The sequence below is a fragment of the Natrix helvetica genome (genome assembly GCF_964273705.1).
Source record: "Natrix helvetica genome assembly, chromosome: Z".
Lineage (NCBI taxonomy): Eukaryota > Metazoa > Chordata > Lepidosauria > Squamata > Natricidae > Natrix > Natrix helvetica.
The window spans coordinates 133,817,676-133,834,913 of record NC_138554.1 but is presented as its reverse complement, the minus strand read 5'-3'; the positions used below and the strand labels follow the sequence as shown (position 1 = coordinate 133,834,913).

General features: G+C 41.4%; 1 protein-coding gene across 2 annotated transcripts in view; it reads right to left on the bottom strand.

Moving 5' to 3' along the window:
* Positions 1–16,925, bottom strand: part of RHEB (Ras homolog, mTORC1 binding) — a 32,716-nt gene extending 15,791 nt beyond the window's left edge. Inside the window, exon 1 of one of the 2 annotated variants that reach the window (XM_081931919.1) lies at positions 16,656–16,925. In XM_081931919.1, the coding sequence (XP_081788045.1) occupies positions 16,656–16,707 (52 nt within the window). In that variant the 5' untranslated portion in view covers positions 16,708–16,925. The remainder of the gene's footprint in view (positions 1–16,655) is intronic. The other variant, XM_081931920.1, reaches the window with a different exon arrangement.
* Positions 16,926–17,238: the final 313 nt, after the last annotated feature.

The following is a 17,238-nucleotide window of genomic DNA, read 5'->3' as shown; positions in this document are numbered from 1 at the left end:
CTGTTCCTTAATTTCCTTAGTTTAACCTGGCATTAAAAACCTTGTTATCTTGATAAGCTGTCATCATCATCATCATTCCAGTTCTGGTGGTTGCAAACTCTCTTAAATTTGCATGTGATAACTCTAGAACAGTGTTTCTCAAACTTGGCGACTTTAAGTCCTGTGGACTTCAACTCTCAGAATTCCCCAGCCAGCTATGCTGGCTGGGGGATTCTGGGAGTTGAAGTCCACAGGACTTAAAGTCGCCAAGTTTGAGAAACACTGCTCTAGAAGATTGTGACTCGCTGTTCGAAAAGCCTACTCTAGAATATATAGAATACCATTTTAGATTAATATTCAATATATCATTTTCAGTACTAATATTGCTTATTTAAAGAATTCATGGAAACCAAAGAAGAGATTTCACTTACTTAAAAAAAAACACTGACTAGTTTCTTTCTTACCTTGTACAGGGTGGTTTTGTTAGTAAAGGAAGTTCCTGTTTTATCTGAAAGAATGGAAGGAGGAAAAGGGGAGACTGAACAGAAGTAGGCACTACCTATCAGTTTCATTAAAACATGCATAAAGACACAAAATATATTGTACCTTCATTCAAAGAATAGTTTGGCATAAATTTATGTCTGGTTTAATGTTTTGTTTAGACCAGTTTTATTCAAACCCGGCAATGTTAAAATGTATAGATTTCAATTCCCAGAATTTCCCAGACAGCAATTTTGGGAGTTGAAGTCCACAAATCTTAATATTGCTATGTTTGAAAAACACCAGTTTAGACCAATGTTTATGTTGATGAAATATAAAACTCGTTTTTCAAGTGCTATTTCCATCTTCTTCATATGATCATTGATCACATTTATTCTTCACTCAAGTTGTTAGTATTAGGACTTACATTCAAGCAACATACACATTATATGTTATTACATACAGATTCCAAACAGTGTATATGTTAAAATTAGGATCAACATTTTATGCATTAAACCCTACTGGGTATAGGGCCTGAAATATGTTGCAATCACAGTTGTAGAAGAATGCAGCTGTTAGAAAAACTGGATGAGAAAAAGCAATAATGTAGAATCCCTGACAATATATAAGTAGTATTATTCAAAAACAAACAAATCAAATTATAGTAATGTAAAAAGAATATCATCCCAGAAGATGTCAGCTATGTGACATTCATGTTTCATTCTTGCCAACAAAATGTAGGCATGCAGGTTGCACCATCAGCTGCAATTCAGAGCTGACTGAAAGACACTAGAGTAGATTATAATTTTATAAAGTTATAATCAAACAAGATTACTGGCACTATTTTACCTGCCTACTTTTTATTTTGAGTGGGAAGAACAGAATACTGGATCTTTAAGTTGGACATGTTTGCCTGTACCAAATCATTGGCATAGTTTATCTTCATATCAGGCTGCCATCTGTGAGTGAAAACTGGAACAGTCTCAGAAATTACTTTAATTCAAAGTCTTGTAAATAATTTGCCCTAGACTATCCCTATCTACCGGATGTCTTCAAGATATATTGGAATCCTGCCCAAATCTAATGCTCACAAAGCTGCTGGGAATCTTTTTATAAGGCAAACCCTTTTGGATCATAGCACGTGGAGAGAAGGCTATTATACATTTTAGGGATATCTGGAATGATTCATATTATTTTGAAAACAATGGTGGGAAAGAAGGGAGACTATTGAAGCTACACTTTAACTTTAAGTTTGTGTAGCTTAGATAATAGTTATGCCCTTTCCTATTAAATCAGGAATGATTCTCAACATTTCATCTTAATCTCATGAGTTATTCATGCATCCAGTTTTGGTCACCATAATGTTAAAAAAGATGTGGAGACTCTAGAAAGAGTGCAGAGAACAACAACAAAGACATATGAAGAACGGTTGCAGGAACTGAGTATGTCTAGTTTAATAGAAAGAAGGACTAGGGGAGACATGATAGCAGTGTTCCAATATCTCAGGGGTTGCCACAAAGAAGAGGGAGTCAAACTATTCTCCAAGGCACCCGAAAAAGAAGCAATGGGTAGAAATTAATCAAGGAGAGAAGCAACCTAGAACTGAGGAGGAATTTCTTGACAGTGAAAACCATAAACCAATGGAATGGCTTGCCTTCAAAGATTGTGGGTATTTCATCACTGGAGGTTTTTAAAGTATTATACAACAATTGGTTTACAATGGTATAGGGCAGCGATGGCGAACCTTTTTTGGCTCGCGTGCCATAAGGGGAGGAGCGCAGGGGTGTCGTGCATGGTCGTGCACCCATAATGCAATGCGCAACTCCCCCAGTGTGCATGCGCGCATGAGGCACTCCCCCCATTTTTTGCATGATTTTTTCACCCTCCTCAGGCTCCAGAGGCTTTATAGGAGCCCGGGGAGGAAGAAGACAGCCCCCCCCCCAGCTTCAGGGACCTTCAGGAGGCTTCCCTAAAGCCTCCGGAGGACTAAAAACGACCCTATGAGCAAACCAGAAGTCCGTTCCCGAACCACCGGTTTGCCCATAGGGCAGGTGTTATGTGCGCCGGAGGCTTCAGGGAAGCTCCTGAAGCCTCTGGGGTGGGGTGGGGCTCTTTTTGCCCTCCCCAGGCTCCTACAAAGCCTCTGGAGCCTGGGGAGGGCGAAAAATGGCTTAAAAAAAGGCTGAACTCAGCTGGCAGCATGAGCATGCGCTCTGGCCAGCTGACAGGGCAACACCTTGCGTGCCCTGACAAATGGCTCCATGTGCCACCTGTGCCATGCATGCCATAGGTTTGCCATCCCAGGTATAGGGTTTCCTGCCTGAGCAGAGGGGTAGACTAGAAGTCCTCCAAGGTCCCTTCCAACTCTATTATTTCATGTTGAATGACCACTGACTATTCTGAGTTACTCCCCGGTCCCATGGCTCGCGCTCCGCAGTCCCCTTCATGTTGACTCAGGAAGGCGGGGAATGGGACCACGTGTGCAGGAGGGAGGCTGAGGCTAGAGGAGCCTCCTGCACAGGTGGTCCCATTCCCGGACCACATGTTCAGAAGGCTCCTCAGCGCCTTTTCCCTTTTTTTTTATTTTCATGGTGAGAGCGGTGAGGCTCTGCCTCCCCTGACTGCACGTCCCGGATCTATGTAGTTGTGACCATTCCAGCATCCCCCCAGGAACAGGACCACCATCTGATACTTGGCAAATTGCTTGCAATTACAATAGCTGCAACATCCCACAGTGATGTGATCACAAAGGTTTTACTTATTAACCGCTAGAGTCATTAGACAGTGATGTGGGCAGTGTATAATTTTAACCACTCAATCAATCACCATTTGTGCGATCTTCACTGCTGACTTCTGACAAGTCAAGTCAATGGGGGAAGCTGGCAAGAGGTCGTAACAGGTAAAAATGTGATGGTGGGATGCTACAAGTGCATGGGACTTGCCTAATAGTAACTGGGATTGCTATAACTGCCATCGTAAGTTGGCGGGGTCATGTAATGTCACTTATGACTATGTCACTTAAGAACTAAGTAGCCACTTATACTGTGTTTCCCAAAAAATAAAACAGGGTCTTATTTTCTTTTGACCTCCAAAATAAGCACTTGGCCTTATTTTCAGGGAAATCTTATTATTTTTGAGGTGTAGGAGGCAGCGAGCCTAGTCACTCATGGCTGCTGCTGTGTTGCAATATTTTCAGAGGGTTTATTTTAGCAAAACAAGGTAGTGAAGCCAGGGTTACTTGCAATTGTTCAGGATATAAGAAACTACATGATACGATGCTTAATTCTGAATGGGAGACAGTAATACTTTATGGGCAAACAGAGGAAATGATTAGGAATATATGAGGATATGGTGACTGAAGTTACTGGTGATATGCATGCCAGTGATAAGTGATTATTTCAGTCTATCAGTTTAGCTGTGGGCGGATGTAAGAGATTGTAAGTAAATAAATCCAGAACAATCTGCATAGTATTCAATAAAGGGCATTAACATTAAATCTTATGCTATTAGGACATTGAAATAATCAAGAATGGTGCAATTCTTGCATATTTTTGTAAGTTGCAGCAATCTTTTTTTCTCTCTGCTTGAGCTATTAATAGAGGGCTATTTTTTCTCTTATTACTCAAACATTTTTTCTATTTTACACAAAAGAAGGGAATAGAGAAGACAAATAATTTTGGCACTAGGATCATATTGCTCACTTTCAATACTGACAAAAATTTCATGAGGGAAATTTCTGAAATTGAAAGGTTTGCTTTGTTTCAAAATAATTACATACATAGCAATATATGTCAGCATTCCCCAACTGGATACCCTCCCAATATGTTAGGACAAAAACTTGCAGAATTTGCATCCAGAATGTGAAATGCTGAAAGTACAAAGTTGGAAAAAGCTGTAAATTTACTTATTTATTAAATGTATAGGCCTACATTATACACTATACTATCCAAATAAGTTGTTTTACATAAATGTCTCCGCCTATAATTGTTAAATATTAATAACCTATTAACTGTTTAAAAATTTGCAAAGACTCTCAGGCTACTTTTAACACACATGGCCAGCTGGGAACTCTGTGAGTTGAAGACCATATCCAGATGGCCCAAAGTCAAAATAGTCACATTCCTTAACCTCTCATTACTTATCTTTTTAGGTAAGCTTTTTTAATAGCCAGAATCAATAGCATCCTATCCCATCTGCTATTTTCTAGTTGTTAAAGGGATAGGATACGCAAATAAAAAAGCAAATAGCAACAATGGAAGAAGGGAGTCAAAGGCAAAATATGCTTTCAACATAGTGCTATACATATTTATTCATATAATTTATATACCACTTCAATTCCTACCTAACATAAAAAAATGAATACAGGTAGGCCTTGATTTACGACAACTGAGTCCAAACTTTCGGACGTTAAATGAGACAGTTACGTGAAATTTTTCTCATTTTATTACCTTTCTTGCCACTGTTGTTAAGTGAATCAGTGCAGTTGCTAAATTAGTAACATGGTTGATAAGTAAATCTGGCTTCCCCATTGACTTTGCTTGCCAGAGGGTTGCAAAAGGAGATCATGTGATTACAGGAACACTGCACCCGTCATAAATTAATCAATTGCCAAGTGCATGAATTTTGATCACATGATTATGGGGATGCTGCAATGGTTGTAAGCGTGAAAAACGGTCATCATTGTAACTTTGAATGGTCACTAAATGAATTGTTGTAAGTCGAGGACTACCTGTTCTTCCAGCTTTAGTCTAATTTTGTCACCATTAATACAATATTTTAATCTTACTGGAAACTCACAAGTTTTCCAATTTCTATCACCAAATACATGATTTTTGCCCCTATCTACCAATACAAAATTTCTGTCACACTGTTTTGGAAGATTCTAACAACTCCCAAATGTAAACAAAAGCTCTTTGGGGATAAAATCCAGAAGGTAAAAAAAATGTTCCACTATTATAATTTAAAAAACAGTTCTCAAAATATTAAGAATGTATTTATTAGAAAAGTAAATCTGGAAAATGTCTTTTGGATTTTATTCCAAAAAGGTGCTTCATAGTATTGAATGTGTGGGAGATCAATGCAGCACCTGTTTGCAAGTTCATAACCACCCTCCTCTGAAAAAGCATTTCTAAACTCTTTGCAAAATTATGCCCAGTCCTATTATTTATTAGAACTGCTCTTGGAAAATGTTTCTTTGCCTTGATGATTTTACTGGCTTTTCCAAATCTCTTCACTGTCATTGATGTCACTGCCATTGAAACTTATGGTAAGTCTGGCTAACTTACTTTGTATTTAACCCTTTATCTGTAAATACTACAGACAGGGCCCTGGAAGTCTTACCAAAAATGTTTCAAATTTGTCACAGTTTTGCAGAAACAAAGCCTGGAAAATTTTGTACCCCGGGTTTTAACTGAAAATAAAATCTAGAAGGAACCTAGATATATTTAATGCACTAGGTAGGGCAAGATTAATTCACTTACATATGTTCCCATTTTCTCTTCTTCCTCTATAAGTTCTACCTACCCTCTGATTCTCCCAGCCAGCGTCCTTTCTGCTCTCTCTCCAATTGTTGCCAAAGTCTGCACAATTGTAAACCCCCCCCCCCAGCTTTTTTTCTGCTTTTTAGGCTCTTAACCACAATAATTCTGTTTTGCTTTCCATTGAGAACCAAACAGCCCTGTATCATTCCATATATATAACAAGACTCTGAAAATCCGAATTCTGGTTTCTATAAGCACCATCCTAAATTAGCTATTCTGTACATGAAATGATTCATATACAGAATGTTTAGTATATGTAGTGCTTGCCTTATGGTCAATCTCAGAAAGAGTAATTTTTGGCTCATAGAACATTGCCGGCCATTGTAAAAGGTTATCACTTCTACCTCGCAGTCACATGATTGTGATATGAGTGGTGCTTGGTTACCTGTTCACACTTATGACCAGTTGCCAAGCGTCTCACAGTCATACAACTGCCATTTGCAATCTTCTTGGCGGGTTTCCCCAGAAAGTTGAATAGAAAACCAGGCAGGGAAGGTTGTAAGCTGCTGCTGCCTGCCAAAAGGGCTGACTCCCTCTTGTCTCGAGGGACTGGTTCAAAGAAATGTTTGTTGAGGGGAGTTGAATTCCTTCGACAGGATGAAAGAATGGAATTCAGATCCCACAAACCCAAGCTCTGGGAGTGTTGGAACTGCAGTCCCTGAGCAAAACAGTCACGTGGGTAGCTGGACTTAAAGACTGCTTCGCTCAACAACAAGGATTCCATTCCAAATTGTGGTTGTAAGTTGAAGACTACCTGTATACCTGTAAGAGAGCTTTAAATCTGGAAGACGTTGATGAAAGCAAAGAAAGAGAATTGAGAGAGTAGGTAAAGTCCTGGGTTAGAAACTTAGAGGCCATGAGTTCTAATCCTTTTAGGCATAAAAGCTGGCTGGCCGACTTTGGGACAGTTGCCCCCAGTGTTATTGTTGCAGGCAAAATAAAAGACAGGAGAATTAGGCATGCATGCTGCTTTGAGCTGACAAAAATGAAAGAAAGATAAAGTCTGATAAACAAATAATAATACTAATATTTATGAAGTTGTCAACAGAATTATAGGCACTTGATGGACCAAATTCCAAATAATATTGAGTCAAATATGAACAGAAAGACTATGTTAAACTTTTGAATCTTATACCAAAGCCAGGGTAAAGAACATTGTCTCCAGGCCTTTTTAGAGTGATTTTAATATAGTTAACAAATCAGCATCACATATAATAAATTGCTTTTGGGGAAAATAATCCTTCCATTTCAGAAAGTATTTTACCATGTGTCAGGACTGTGAGAAATGCAAGTTCAACATTCAAATAAATATATGATGTTGTCCCTTTTCTTTATAGAAAAATGCTCTCTCTAGAAATCTAGCATTTTGCAAGCAAATAGGCATACTGAGGATCCCAATTTATGTTCTTTGGATATTGTAGTTTCCTTCACAATGTTAAATTGCAGAACCAAAACTTAATATTTCAACAATCCATTTAATGTGCTTGTCAGACCAAAATCAACCTAAGATTAAACTTCATCACATTCTGCTGTACACTCTAATTATAATCTGAGTGATGCCTAACTTGATTTTCATAAAAGTATGACCTTTCTATTTCATGCAGAATATAAGAGGAATTTCAAACAAATTGCAATATATTCAACATCTTCCAAATTTGTATTATGGAAATTATAAACTAAAATAGGCAAGGCACCTTAAGACTTTTGGCTTTCAGGATTCCATGTGGTCCTGAGAATTCAATCCAGTATGCTTATTTTTTCCTACAAAAATATTTGAAATAAGTGAGTGCAATTCATCCTCTAAGACAGCACTTGTGCACATTTTTTCAAACACAACTATTGGAGTTTTAGAATATTAGAACTATGCTGATTTCACTGTATCAAATAGCTTCCTTTTGGAACTACTTATATCAGAAATGTCCACAGCACAGTGATCCAAGATTCAATTACGATGGGATATATAAGTTATGCAGCCCACTTAAAAAAGCCAATCTGTAAATAAATACAGCTAGAAAGTAGAGTAAAAACATCTAAATGTTGGGACATAGTGTATTAAAGGTGCTGTTTAAGTAATCAAATACTTCTGAAAGTGAGATCAAAGCTAAGCAAATGCATACAGGTAATTCAAGAGTTAATTCTAGCACAGTGTCCTTAGACAACCCTTTCTCTGGCTCAATATTACAGTTAAGAATACTGCCTCTAGTGCTTACTGCTCCCACTTACAAGTTCACTGCAGTAAGATTTGCCACTAGGTAGGCAAGCATAAAATGAAGCTTTTAATTAAAGTTGGCATTTTAGGCTACTATTGAGGAACAGCCAACATGCTAGCATGATCTCTAGGCTCTAGCACTTTGGGAATCCAGTGGAAACTCCTTACCCAACATAATGTTTAACTTTTGCTGAACTACTATTTCAGTTTTATTATTAAAGATTTGGCAACTTTGCAAAGTGTAGCTATGTAACATAATCACCCCCCACCCAAATGCATTTAATGCTGAATGAATTCTCCACAGCACTAGAATAATTAAAACACAATGAGCAGCAAAATGAAACACATTAATGTCAGAATTGGCACACAGTACTCCAAGATGATTTGATGATATGAATTCTTTCTTTATGGAACAAATCTCTTTCTTTGTCCAATTCTCCTCTATATATCAAATTTATACTGAGATCCTTAATTGTATTTGTCTACGTTTTTAATAATTAAGGATGAGTTTTATTCGAGTATTCTGTGGATAATTTTCTGATTACGGTTGAAGCACACCAATATAGGATTGGATCTTCAATGTGTCAATGAATAAAAAAATCAAAATCCGTGCAAATTTAGATCTATTCAATGCTCATCAGATATTTTATTTTCTCAGCACAGTATTAGAACTTTCTCACTTTGGATTCTCTAGTTGACTTCTCACATAAGAAAACTACCGTATTTTTCAGAGTATAAGACGCACCATGATTTTGAAGAGGAAATTTTTTTTAAAAGCATGTTTTTTTTCATTCTGCAGGCCTCCCAAACCCTCTCCAGGCTCATTTTTTGCAAAAAAAAAAAGAAAGAAAAGGGCATGAAGAGGCTTTGGGAAGCTTGTATAGTGCTCCTGGGGGCTGGGAGGGGGAGAACAGAAATGGAACGTTTTTTGCTTATATTTTCCCTCCCCAGCCCCCAGGAGCACTTTGCAAACCTCCCAAAACCTCTGCATGTCCATTTTTGCAAAGGGGGCATGGTTTCGGGAGGGCAAAAATGCTGTATTCAGTGTATCAGACGCACCCAGATTTTCATCCTCTTTTTTTGGGGAAAAAGTGTGTCTTATATTCTGAAAAATACAGTATTTTGCATCTCCAGAATAATTTCTCTGCATAATGCCTAAATAGAGGTAGTCCTCAACTTACAACCATTCGTTTAGTGATCAAAGTTACAATGGCTCTGAAAATGTGACATGACGATCGTTGTAGAATCTCCATTGTCATATGATCAAAATTCAGATGCTTGGCAACCAATTCATATTTATGATGGTTACAATATCCTGGGGTCACATGGTCAATTTTTGAGACCTTCCGGCAAGCAATGTTAGTAAGAAGCCAAAATTCATTTACCATGTTTCCCCTAAAATAAAACTCACCTCGAAAAGGTGAGCCCTATCATGTTTTTAACGCATGCACTTGAATTAAGCCCTACCCCCAAAATTAGCCCTAATTAAGACCCCACCCACCCTAGGGAGCAGAGAGTGGGGTGAGGCACACAGGTAAAAATTAAGCTAGGGTGGGGATGGAGGGTGGAGCTTACCTACTTACCAAGCCTCGCACACCTTGATACCTGCCTCACCTTCTTCTGTGGCTGCTTGCCAATACTCACACATGTTGCCCCTGTCCTCTGTTTTGCCACCAGAGCCTTCCGGAAACTCCTCTGCAGCTGAGAAACAGGCTATGGATTGATACACCCCTGGCTTCCGTTGGCTGCACCCCTGGCTTCCGTTTTGCCTTGACAGGACTTCCGAAAACTCCTCTGCAGTCAATAAGAGAACTCCAGATCAATCTGGAGCTTTGTTATCAGCTGCAAAGAGCTTTCTGGAAAGAATCTGTAGCCAATAAAAGAGCTCCAGATTGATCTGGAGCTCTCTTATCGGCTGTAGAAGGCTTTCCGGAAGGTCTCTGAAGGCAAAATGGAAGCTGGGGGTGACGCACGCATCAATCTGGACCCCATTTTTCAGTTGCAGAGGGCTTTTCAGAAGGCTCTGATGATGAAATGAAGGCCAGGTGTGATGCGTGTGAGCAGTGGCAAGCAGCCCCAGAAGTGGGCTGGCAACGGGCTCCTGATGGGCGGGGCTGTCAGTGCTGCCGCCACAAGATGAGTCAATTAGACTCTCCCCCAAAAGAAGTCCTAGCCGGTTTTTCAGAGGTCAAAGAAAACAAGACACGGTCTTCAATGTTCCCTCTAATTTTTTTTCAATGTGAGCAGAAAAGTATAATGTTTGAGCCGCACATTTTCATGCCTGAGCACCTGAATTTTTTTCACAGATGTCACCTAAGACAAAAACGAAATCAGTATTATTTGAAACTCAAAGTTATGTTTCTTCAAGGTACCCGCTTAATTAAAAGTGTTATATAATATCAGTATCACTTAACAACGCTCCTGCTTAGCAACCAAAATGTTGGCTCAGAAACTCTGGCATTTGAAGCACGCAAGTCTTAAAGCTGTCAAGTTACAAGACCCTTGCACCCCTAACCCTTTAGAAAAAAAACCCAGGGGTGTTCAAACTTGACAGCTTTAAGACTTGTGGACTTCAACTCCCAGAATTCCTCCTCCAGTCATGTTGGCTCAGAAACTCTGGCATTTGAAGTGTGCAAGTCTTAAAGCTGTCAAGTTACAAGACCCTTGCACCCCTAACCCTTTAGAAAAAAACCGCAGAGATCTTCAAACCTGACAGCTTTAAGACTTGTAGACTTCAACTCCCAGAATTCCTCCTCCAGTCATGTTGCAGCGACGTCATCTGCGTGCATCTGCTCCATCTTTGCTTTCTTCATCGTGGGCAGGGCTGCTGCTGAAGATGCCGACGAGCTGCCACCAGAATAACTGCTGCTACCTCCTCCTCCTCCTCCAACAGCACCACCAGATTTGCACCTGAGCTCAGCGCCGCGTTACCCCTGCCCCCTCCTCCTCCGCCGTGCTTTTGAGGAGCCATGAGGCTTTTTTCCCCCCTGCTCCCCCCCGCCTTCCTACTGGCTCCTGCAGCCTCATGGCTCCCCAAAAGCACGGCGGAGGAGGAGGGGGAGCAGGGGTAACGCAGCGCTGAGCTCAGGTGCTCCGAGCGGAGGGGAGGCGCCGCTGCCATGCGCGGGGATGCCGGCTGGAGCTTTGGCGGCTTCTCAGCCGCAGCGCTGGGCGGCAAATCTGGCAGTGCTGTTAGAGGAGGAGGAGGTGGCAGCAGTTATTCCGGTGGCGGCGGGGGCTTTGGGGCTTCACAACTACCCTCAGTCGCCCGTGCTCATCAAAGCAAGTCCGGGGAAGTCCTTTGCGGGCGGCCCGTTCTAGCTGCCTGCAAAGGACCTCCCCAGCTTCTGGAGCCTGTGGCAATAGAAATCACTGCGCGGCAGTTGAAAACTGCTGCGTGGTGTTTTCTTGCCACGTGCGCGGCCGCGCAGCCACGCACCTTAGAGGGAACATTGACGGTCTTATTTCCCAGGAAACACGGGTACTAACTTAACTGCTGTGGTTCACTTAGCAACTGTAGTAAGAAAGGTTGTAAAATGGGGCAAAACTCACTTAACAACTCTCTTACTTAGCAACAGAAATGTTGGAATCAGTTGTGGTCATAAGTTGAGGACTATAGATAGTACAAATTCTGGTGTTTATTTAAAGCAAATTGATATTTTTTTCTCCAATTTTCACATGTAGTTTTATTCTCTTTTTTCCATTTCAGGATACATCTGTTTGTGTCCTTGGAGAATAAAAACGGGAAGACAGAAAAGAAGGAGAAAAAACTGGAAAACAAGTAAGCATACAGACGGTCTTAGATATATCTTTATTATATATAATTTTCAATTGAAAGTCTGACCCTCTTCCCCATGAGAGTTATTGTCACACCTCAACAGGAATTGCCAATCTGTTTCACTAAGACTGCATCCTTTTGATTCTTACTACTGTACTGTATTACATTTTTATCAACCATTCTTGTAGAACTGAAAGAGAACACATAGAGATCTTCCCCTCATTTTATCCCCATGAGAAACTTTTGAGGTAGACTGAGCTGGAAAATGCTGATTGGTCATTTAAAAAGCACTTAACAGAGTCTCAAACTACTTATCTACTGGTTCTCCATATTCCCATTAGTTTGCTAAGAAAAGGAAGACTAGAATAATGATTCTTTTATAATAATTCAATTGCCTTGTCTCTACAAAACATATACTGTTTTAGAACTATATACGATAGGTCTTAGTAATTATTTGTAGATATTAATAAAACAATTGAATCTACCTCAAACAGGAAATCTATACTTTTTGGCAGGGAATGAATATGATGACGTTATTTGTCTGCTTATAAAAAATAAAAAAATAAAGCTTGACTTTACAGGTAAATCTTGCATACTTATCATCCTTAGTTCTTGGGGTTCAACCTCTTGTTCAAAAATATACATGCTACAAGACAAAATTCATACAAATGAAAGAGAAATGCCAGAAAGATGCCTTAGAAAGTGTTTAGGCCATTAAATCCAATGTTCAGCTCTCTATAGGAATATAATATAAAAATTCTGACTGAATTACCTGTTATATTTCCACATTATATAGTAAACACACCCCAAAGTTTACTGTGATACTGCTAATCATTTTACTTTTGATATTTTCTCTTTAGTTTGCATGGAAATTACTTGATTTCAGACAATTCATTATTATGCAATCCTCCCATGTACATAGATGTTGCAGCCCAAGCCTGCATACCTGGTTGGACTTTGAATCTATTCTCTGATTCACCTTGTTCTTTAACATCACTGTTTACAATAGAACAAATATGTAAAGAATGTCAATGGCTCCTTGTTTAAAGTTCTTTAAAGCCCTTAAAGGAAAGGGGAAGGGGGAAGCAGACAATACATCTTTAAAGTAGATTCAGTTTAGCTTGTAATCATCTGGGGGTAGAATACTAGTAAAACTGATTTATGTTATGAGAACTTCAATAAGCATTCAGTTATTGCACTTGTAGGCAAACCAAGTATTGAACCAGGCATAAGCATCAGAAGAGATTACTGCCATGTGTAACTCCCTAACAATATGCTGTATAATACATGAAAACATGGCATGTAATTGTCACTTACATTTTGTTTTGTAAGTCTATGTCTGCAAATTATCTCTAATTGTAAGTCTTTAACCAGGCAGTGTTTTCCAGTCCTAAAATAATTGACTTTTATATTCTGTTCACCTTAACCAATATTTTTTAAAATTAACACATTTATCTGAATAAGACTGGACATCCACTCTAGCTGATCATTAGTTTGTTCCTGAATATCACCAACACACTCACGTGATTCTAAAAAGGAGCTCCTCCTTCAAAATCATTCACAAATGTAATTACCAGGAAAAGCTTTGAGGTCACCAATAGCAACTAGGTGATCACATTTCTTCAATGCAAGAAAATCTACATTAGAATTACTCAGTATGTTCTGTCAACTGCATGTTTAAATGCAATAGCCATAGAAGAAACTATGAATGCATGTTAACCTATATTTACTTGTTATGCCAGTTAGGGGAAATAATGAGAAACAATACAAATTGCAAAGTCTTTGTAATTCCTAAGAAAGCTTCAGTCTGCTTTCAGCAGTTAGCAAAAGGGAAATTTCCTTAGGAACAACTTCACATTTCATGTTCAACAAATCTCATTTTATTGTCAAATAATCTGAGAGGGCTTTGTTCTAGACTACTCTTAATTTTTCTTCTGATTCTGCATTTAGTTTTTCAGTAGCCATTAGGAGATTGTATGGCTTGCAGAATAAATGTAAATTTTCTATCTAGCTTGCTTTCTGCTGACTTTCTATAAATACCCAGATAGTTTTCTTTACCAGACAAGGAAACTAGTCTGCCTCTACTTTATTACTCTTCCTGATGGTCACCTAAATAAGTCACAATCAGGTGGTGAAGAAAATTAACTAGAGATGAGTCCTGGTAGAAGATTAGAGGCATGGGTCAAGTTCAAATTCACTTTGTAATTCTCTAGGATTCTTAGTCAGTCAAAAAGGAAATTCATTAGGTAATTTGTGCTAGTTACTCTCTTCCAGCCTAACTACTGCTTGAGTTTATTGCAGGAATAACAGGTTGAAGGTTGGTGAAGAACTAATTATGTTGCCTTGATGTTCCTAGAGAAAAGTCAAAACACAGACATCAAACCATAACAATCCTGTAATTTAAGGACCTCTGAATGTAATAGTTTATTGTTTATTAATTGATTAAAATTTTGTTTAGCCTTTGCAATCTAATTTGACTCTCAACTATTTATAAAGCATGATAGCAAGATAATAGAAAGAACTCCAAAAATGAAAACATAACACACATATGACCCATCCATTTGACATCTCACACAGACATACTCCCCCTCCCAACCTCCTGCAAAAGAGCTCTGTCTTCACTTTTTTCCACAAGGGGGCCAGAATTAGGGGGAACCTAATTTTAAGTAGGAGGCCATTCTGGACAGTTTTCAACACTGAGAATCCTACAGAATTACAAAGACCACAAAAAAATTGGGAATACAAAATGTGCCTCATTGCTTCTTGATCTGAAAATTAGCATTCTGAAAGCAAATTTGGGAATACCTAGTCTTCCTGAATTAGATCTCTTGATTTCTCCAATTGTATACAACTGTGCAGCTTTACTAACAGCATTATTTATGTGTTTAATTCAAGGGACAATAAAGCCTCCTTCAACTTCAAAACTCTGAGCAAGCAGGTGACAATGGAAATGAAATTGGGGGAGAGGGGGAGAAAGAAAGAATCAATAGAGCTGGAAGGGTCCTTTGAGGTCTTCTAGTCCTACTCCCTGGCCAATGCGGGAGTCCTTATACCATCATGGACAAGTATACAAAATATTCCTAAAATATTTGCAACAGAATGGGAGAAAATGTAAGCCAGGGAAATGGGGACAGAAGGAAAAATAGGCAGAAGGTGATGTGTGTGTCAAAAAAAGATGGCTACCTAGAAGAGCATAATTCTGCCTCTCATAGGGAAGAGAGCTGTGGGAATGTCTGGAGTAACATATAAGGAAATTGAAGATGGTGGGAATAGAGTACTTAAGAAGTATGTGTGGTGGAACAAGAGAGGAGGTCACTAATATACTGTACATAAAACACTAGGCAACCTGCACAGTAAAGGGTGGGTTTTAGAACATGTGGCCATCCTCTCCATCTTGACTCTTCACTTCCTTGTCCTTCGGAGAACATTCCAAATGGATTGCAAAGATATAAAGGTACGAAAAGGTACAGGAGACAGAGAGAAGCGGGGAAGGGGGGGAAGGAAGGAGAGTGAGAGAGAGAAAAAGGGGAAGAGAGAAAGAAAAGAAAGAGAAAAAGGGAAGAGAGAGGGAAAGTGGAAGAGAGAGACAAAAAGAGGGAGAGAAAGAGAGTGCTGTCCAAATTTAACCCAAGAAGCAGAATGCACAAGTAGTCTTCTTCATGCGATTGGTGCTGGAGAAGTGGAAATAGCTTTCCCTAAAGCATCACTTTCACTTTTGTGGCATGCCCAACCCTGTTAACACATGGTGTATTTATAATTACTAGGAAAACAAAAGAAAACTTTTACTCCAAGCACACCTGCTGAACTTAACAAGTCAAGGCTGAATGAACATTACAATTTAAAAGTCACCTTCGGTTTACATTTATTCTACTGTGAAACTCAAGGTAGTCTTATTAATCCTCCTCCGGCTCACAGCATCCCCTTAATTTTTTATTCCCGAAAGCGGAGAGGGGAAAGGGGGACAAAAAGCCCAAATCACCTTGACACCGACACACACACACACACACAAAAGCCAGTGTGGTAATTTGAGGAAGCAAAACAAAAGGTTGCGTAACCCGCGTTAACCTTTTCCCCGCCGATGCCCTCCGAAAGGGCCGGTGACTCCCACCCAACTCAGCCCAAAGTTTTATGGCGGCCGTAAAAGCAGCTGGGTCCTTTTGAGGCGGCGAGAGTCGCGGAGATCGGACCGGCCCTTCGCAGCCTCCACTCAGGGGACAAGGTGGGCGAGAGGAGGCGCCTCCGCCCACCCGGACCCCTTCTCCCAACGCTGCCGCTGCCAGGGAGGCGCGATCGGGGCTGCCGGGTGGAAGCCAGGGGTGGGGGCGATCGGGAGACCCCGGGCGGCGCCTTCCGGGAGAGCGGAGCGAGCATCCCTGCGTGCTCCCAGGATCGCCTCCCGCCCAGGAAGGCCCGTGGCATTGGCTCTGCCCAGGCGGGAAATGCAAACCTCGCTCAGGCGGCGGCGGCGGCGGCCGATCGGCCAGGGCAGCACCGGCCGCCAGTGCGGGAGAGGCCCGGACAGATCCCTGGCACCTGCCAGCGCCGGGCTCTGACAGGAAGGCCTCGTCCGCCTGCTCCCCCCACGCCGCCTCTCCGCCGCCGGGTGAAGCGGGGACAGAGCCCGCCGTGCACCCAACACCACCTCCGGTCACCTCAGGGCGGGACTCACCGACGCTCCGGTATCCCAGGATGGCGATCTTACGAGACTTGGACGGTGGCATCTTTTCCCCGCCGAGCACCCAACGGCATCAAGGGCTGTGGCGGAGGCAGGAGCGGCGGCCGATCAGAGAAGGCGAGCGGGCGCGGAGGCTCTGCTGAACTGGCTGCGGGTGACCTGCGCGGGACTCCCGTGAGGACTGTCTGAGGGACGCGACGGCGGCGGCGGCTTTTTAGTTCATGTGACGACAACCGCCATCCTCCTCGAGCCCCGCCCCCGCGCGCGCGCACTCGCGCTTCCACGCCCCGTTTGCCTGCCCGGGATCCCCCCCCCAGCGTGGGGACGCCCCCGGAAGGGGGCGGGGAGAAGAGGGCGACGGCCCCGCCCATTGGCCGACCAGAGGCGCTCGCTGGCCCTCGAAATTTCGCGGCGTCATTGCTCTCCGAAGATTACTCCGCCCAACGGCCGGGGTCCCGCCTCTTCCTCCTCTCTTCCTCCTCCTCGCGATCGTGGGATGCACGCTTCCCACCCCCTCGCTATTGATTTTTTTCCTCGATGCTTCGGCTATTGGCCACAGGAGTGCGAGAAGGGCGGG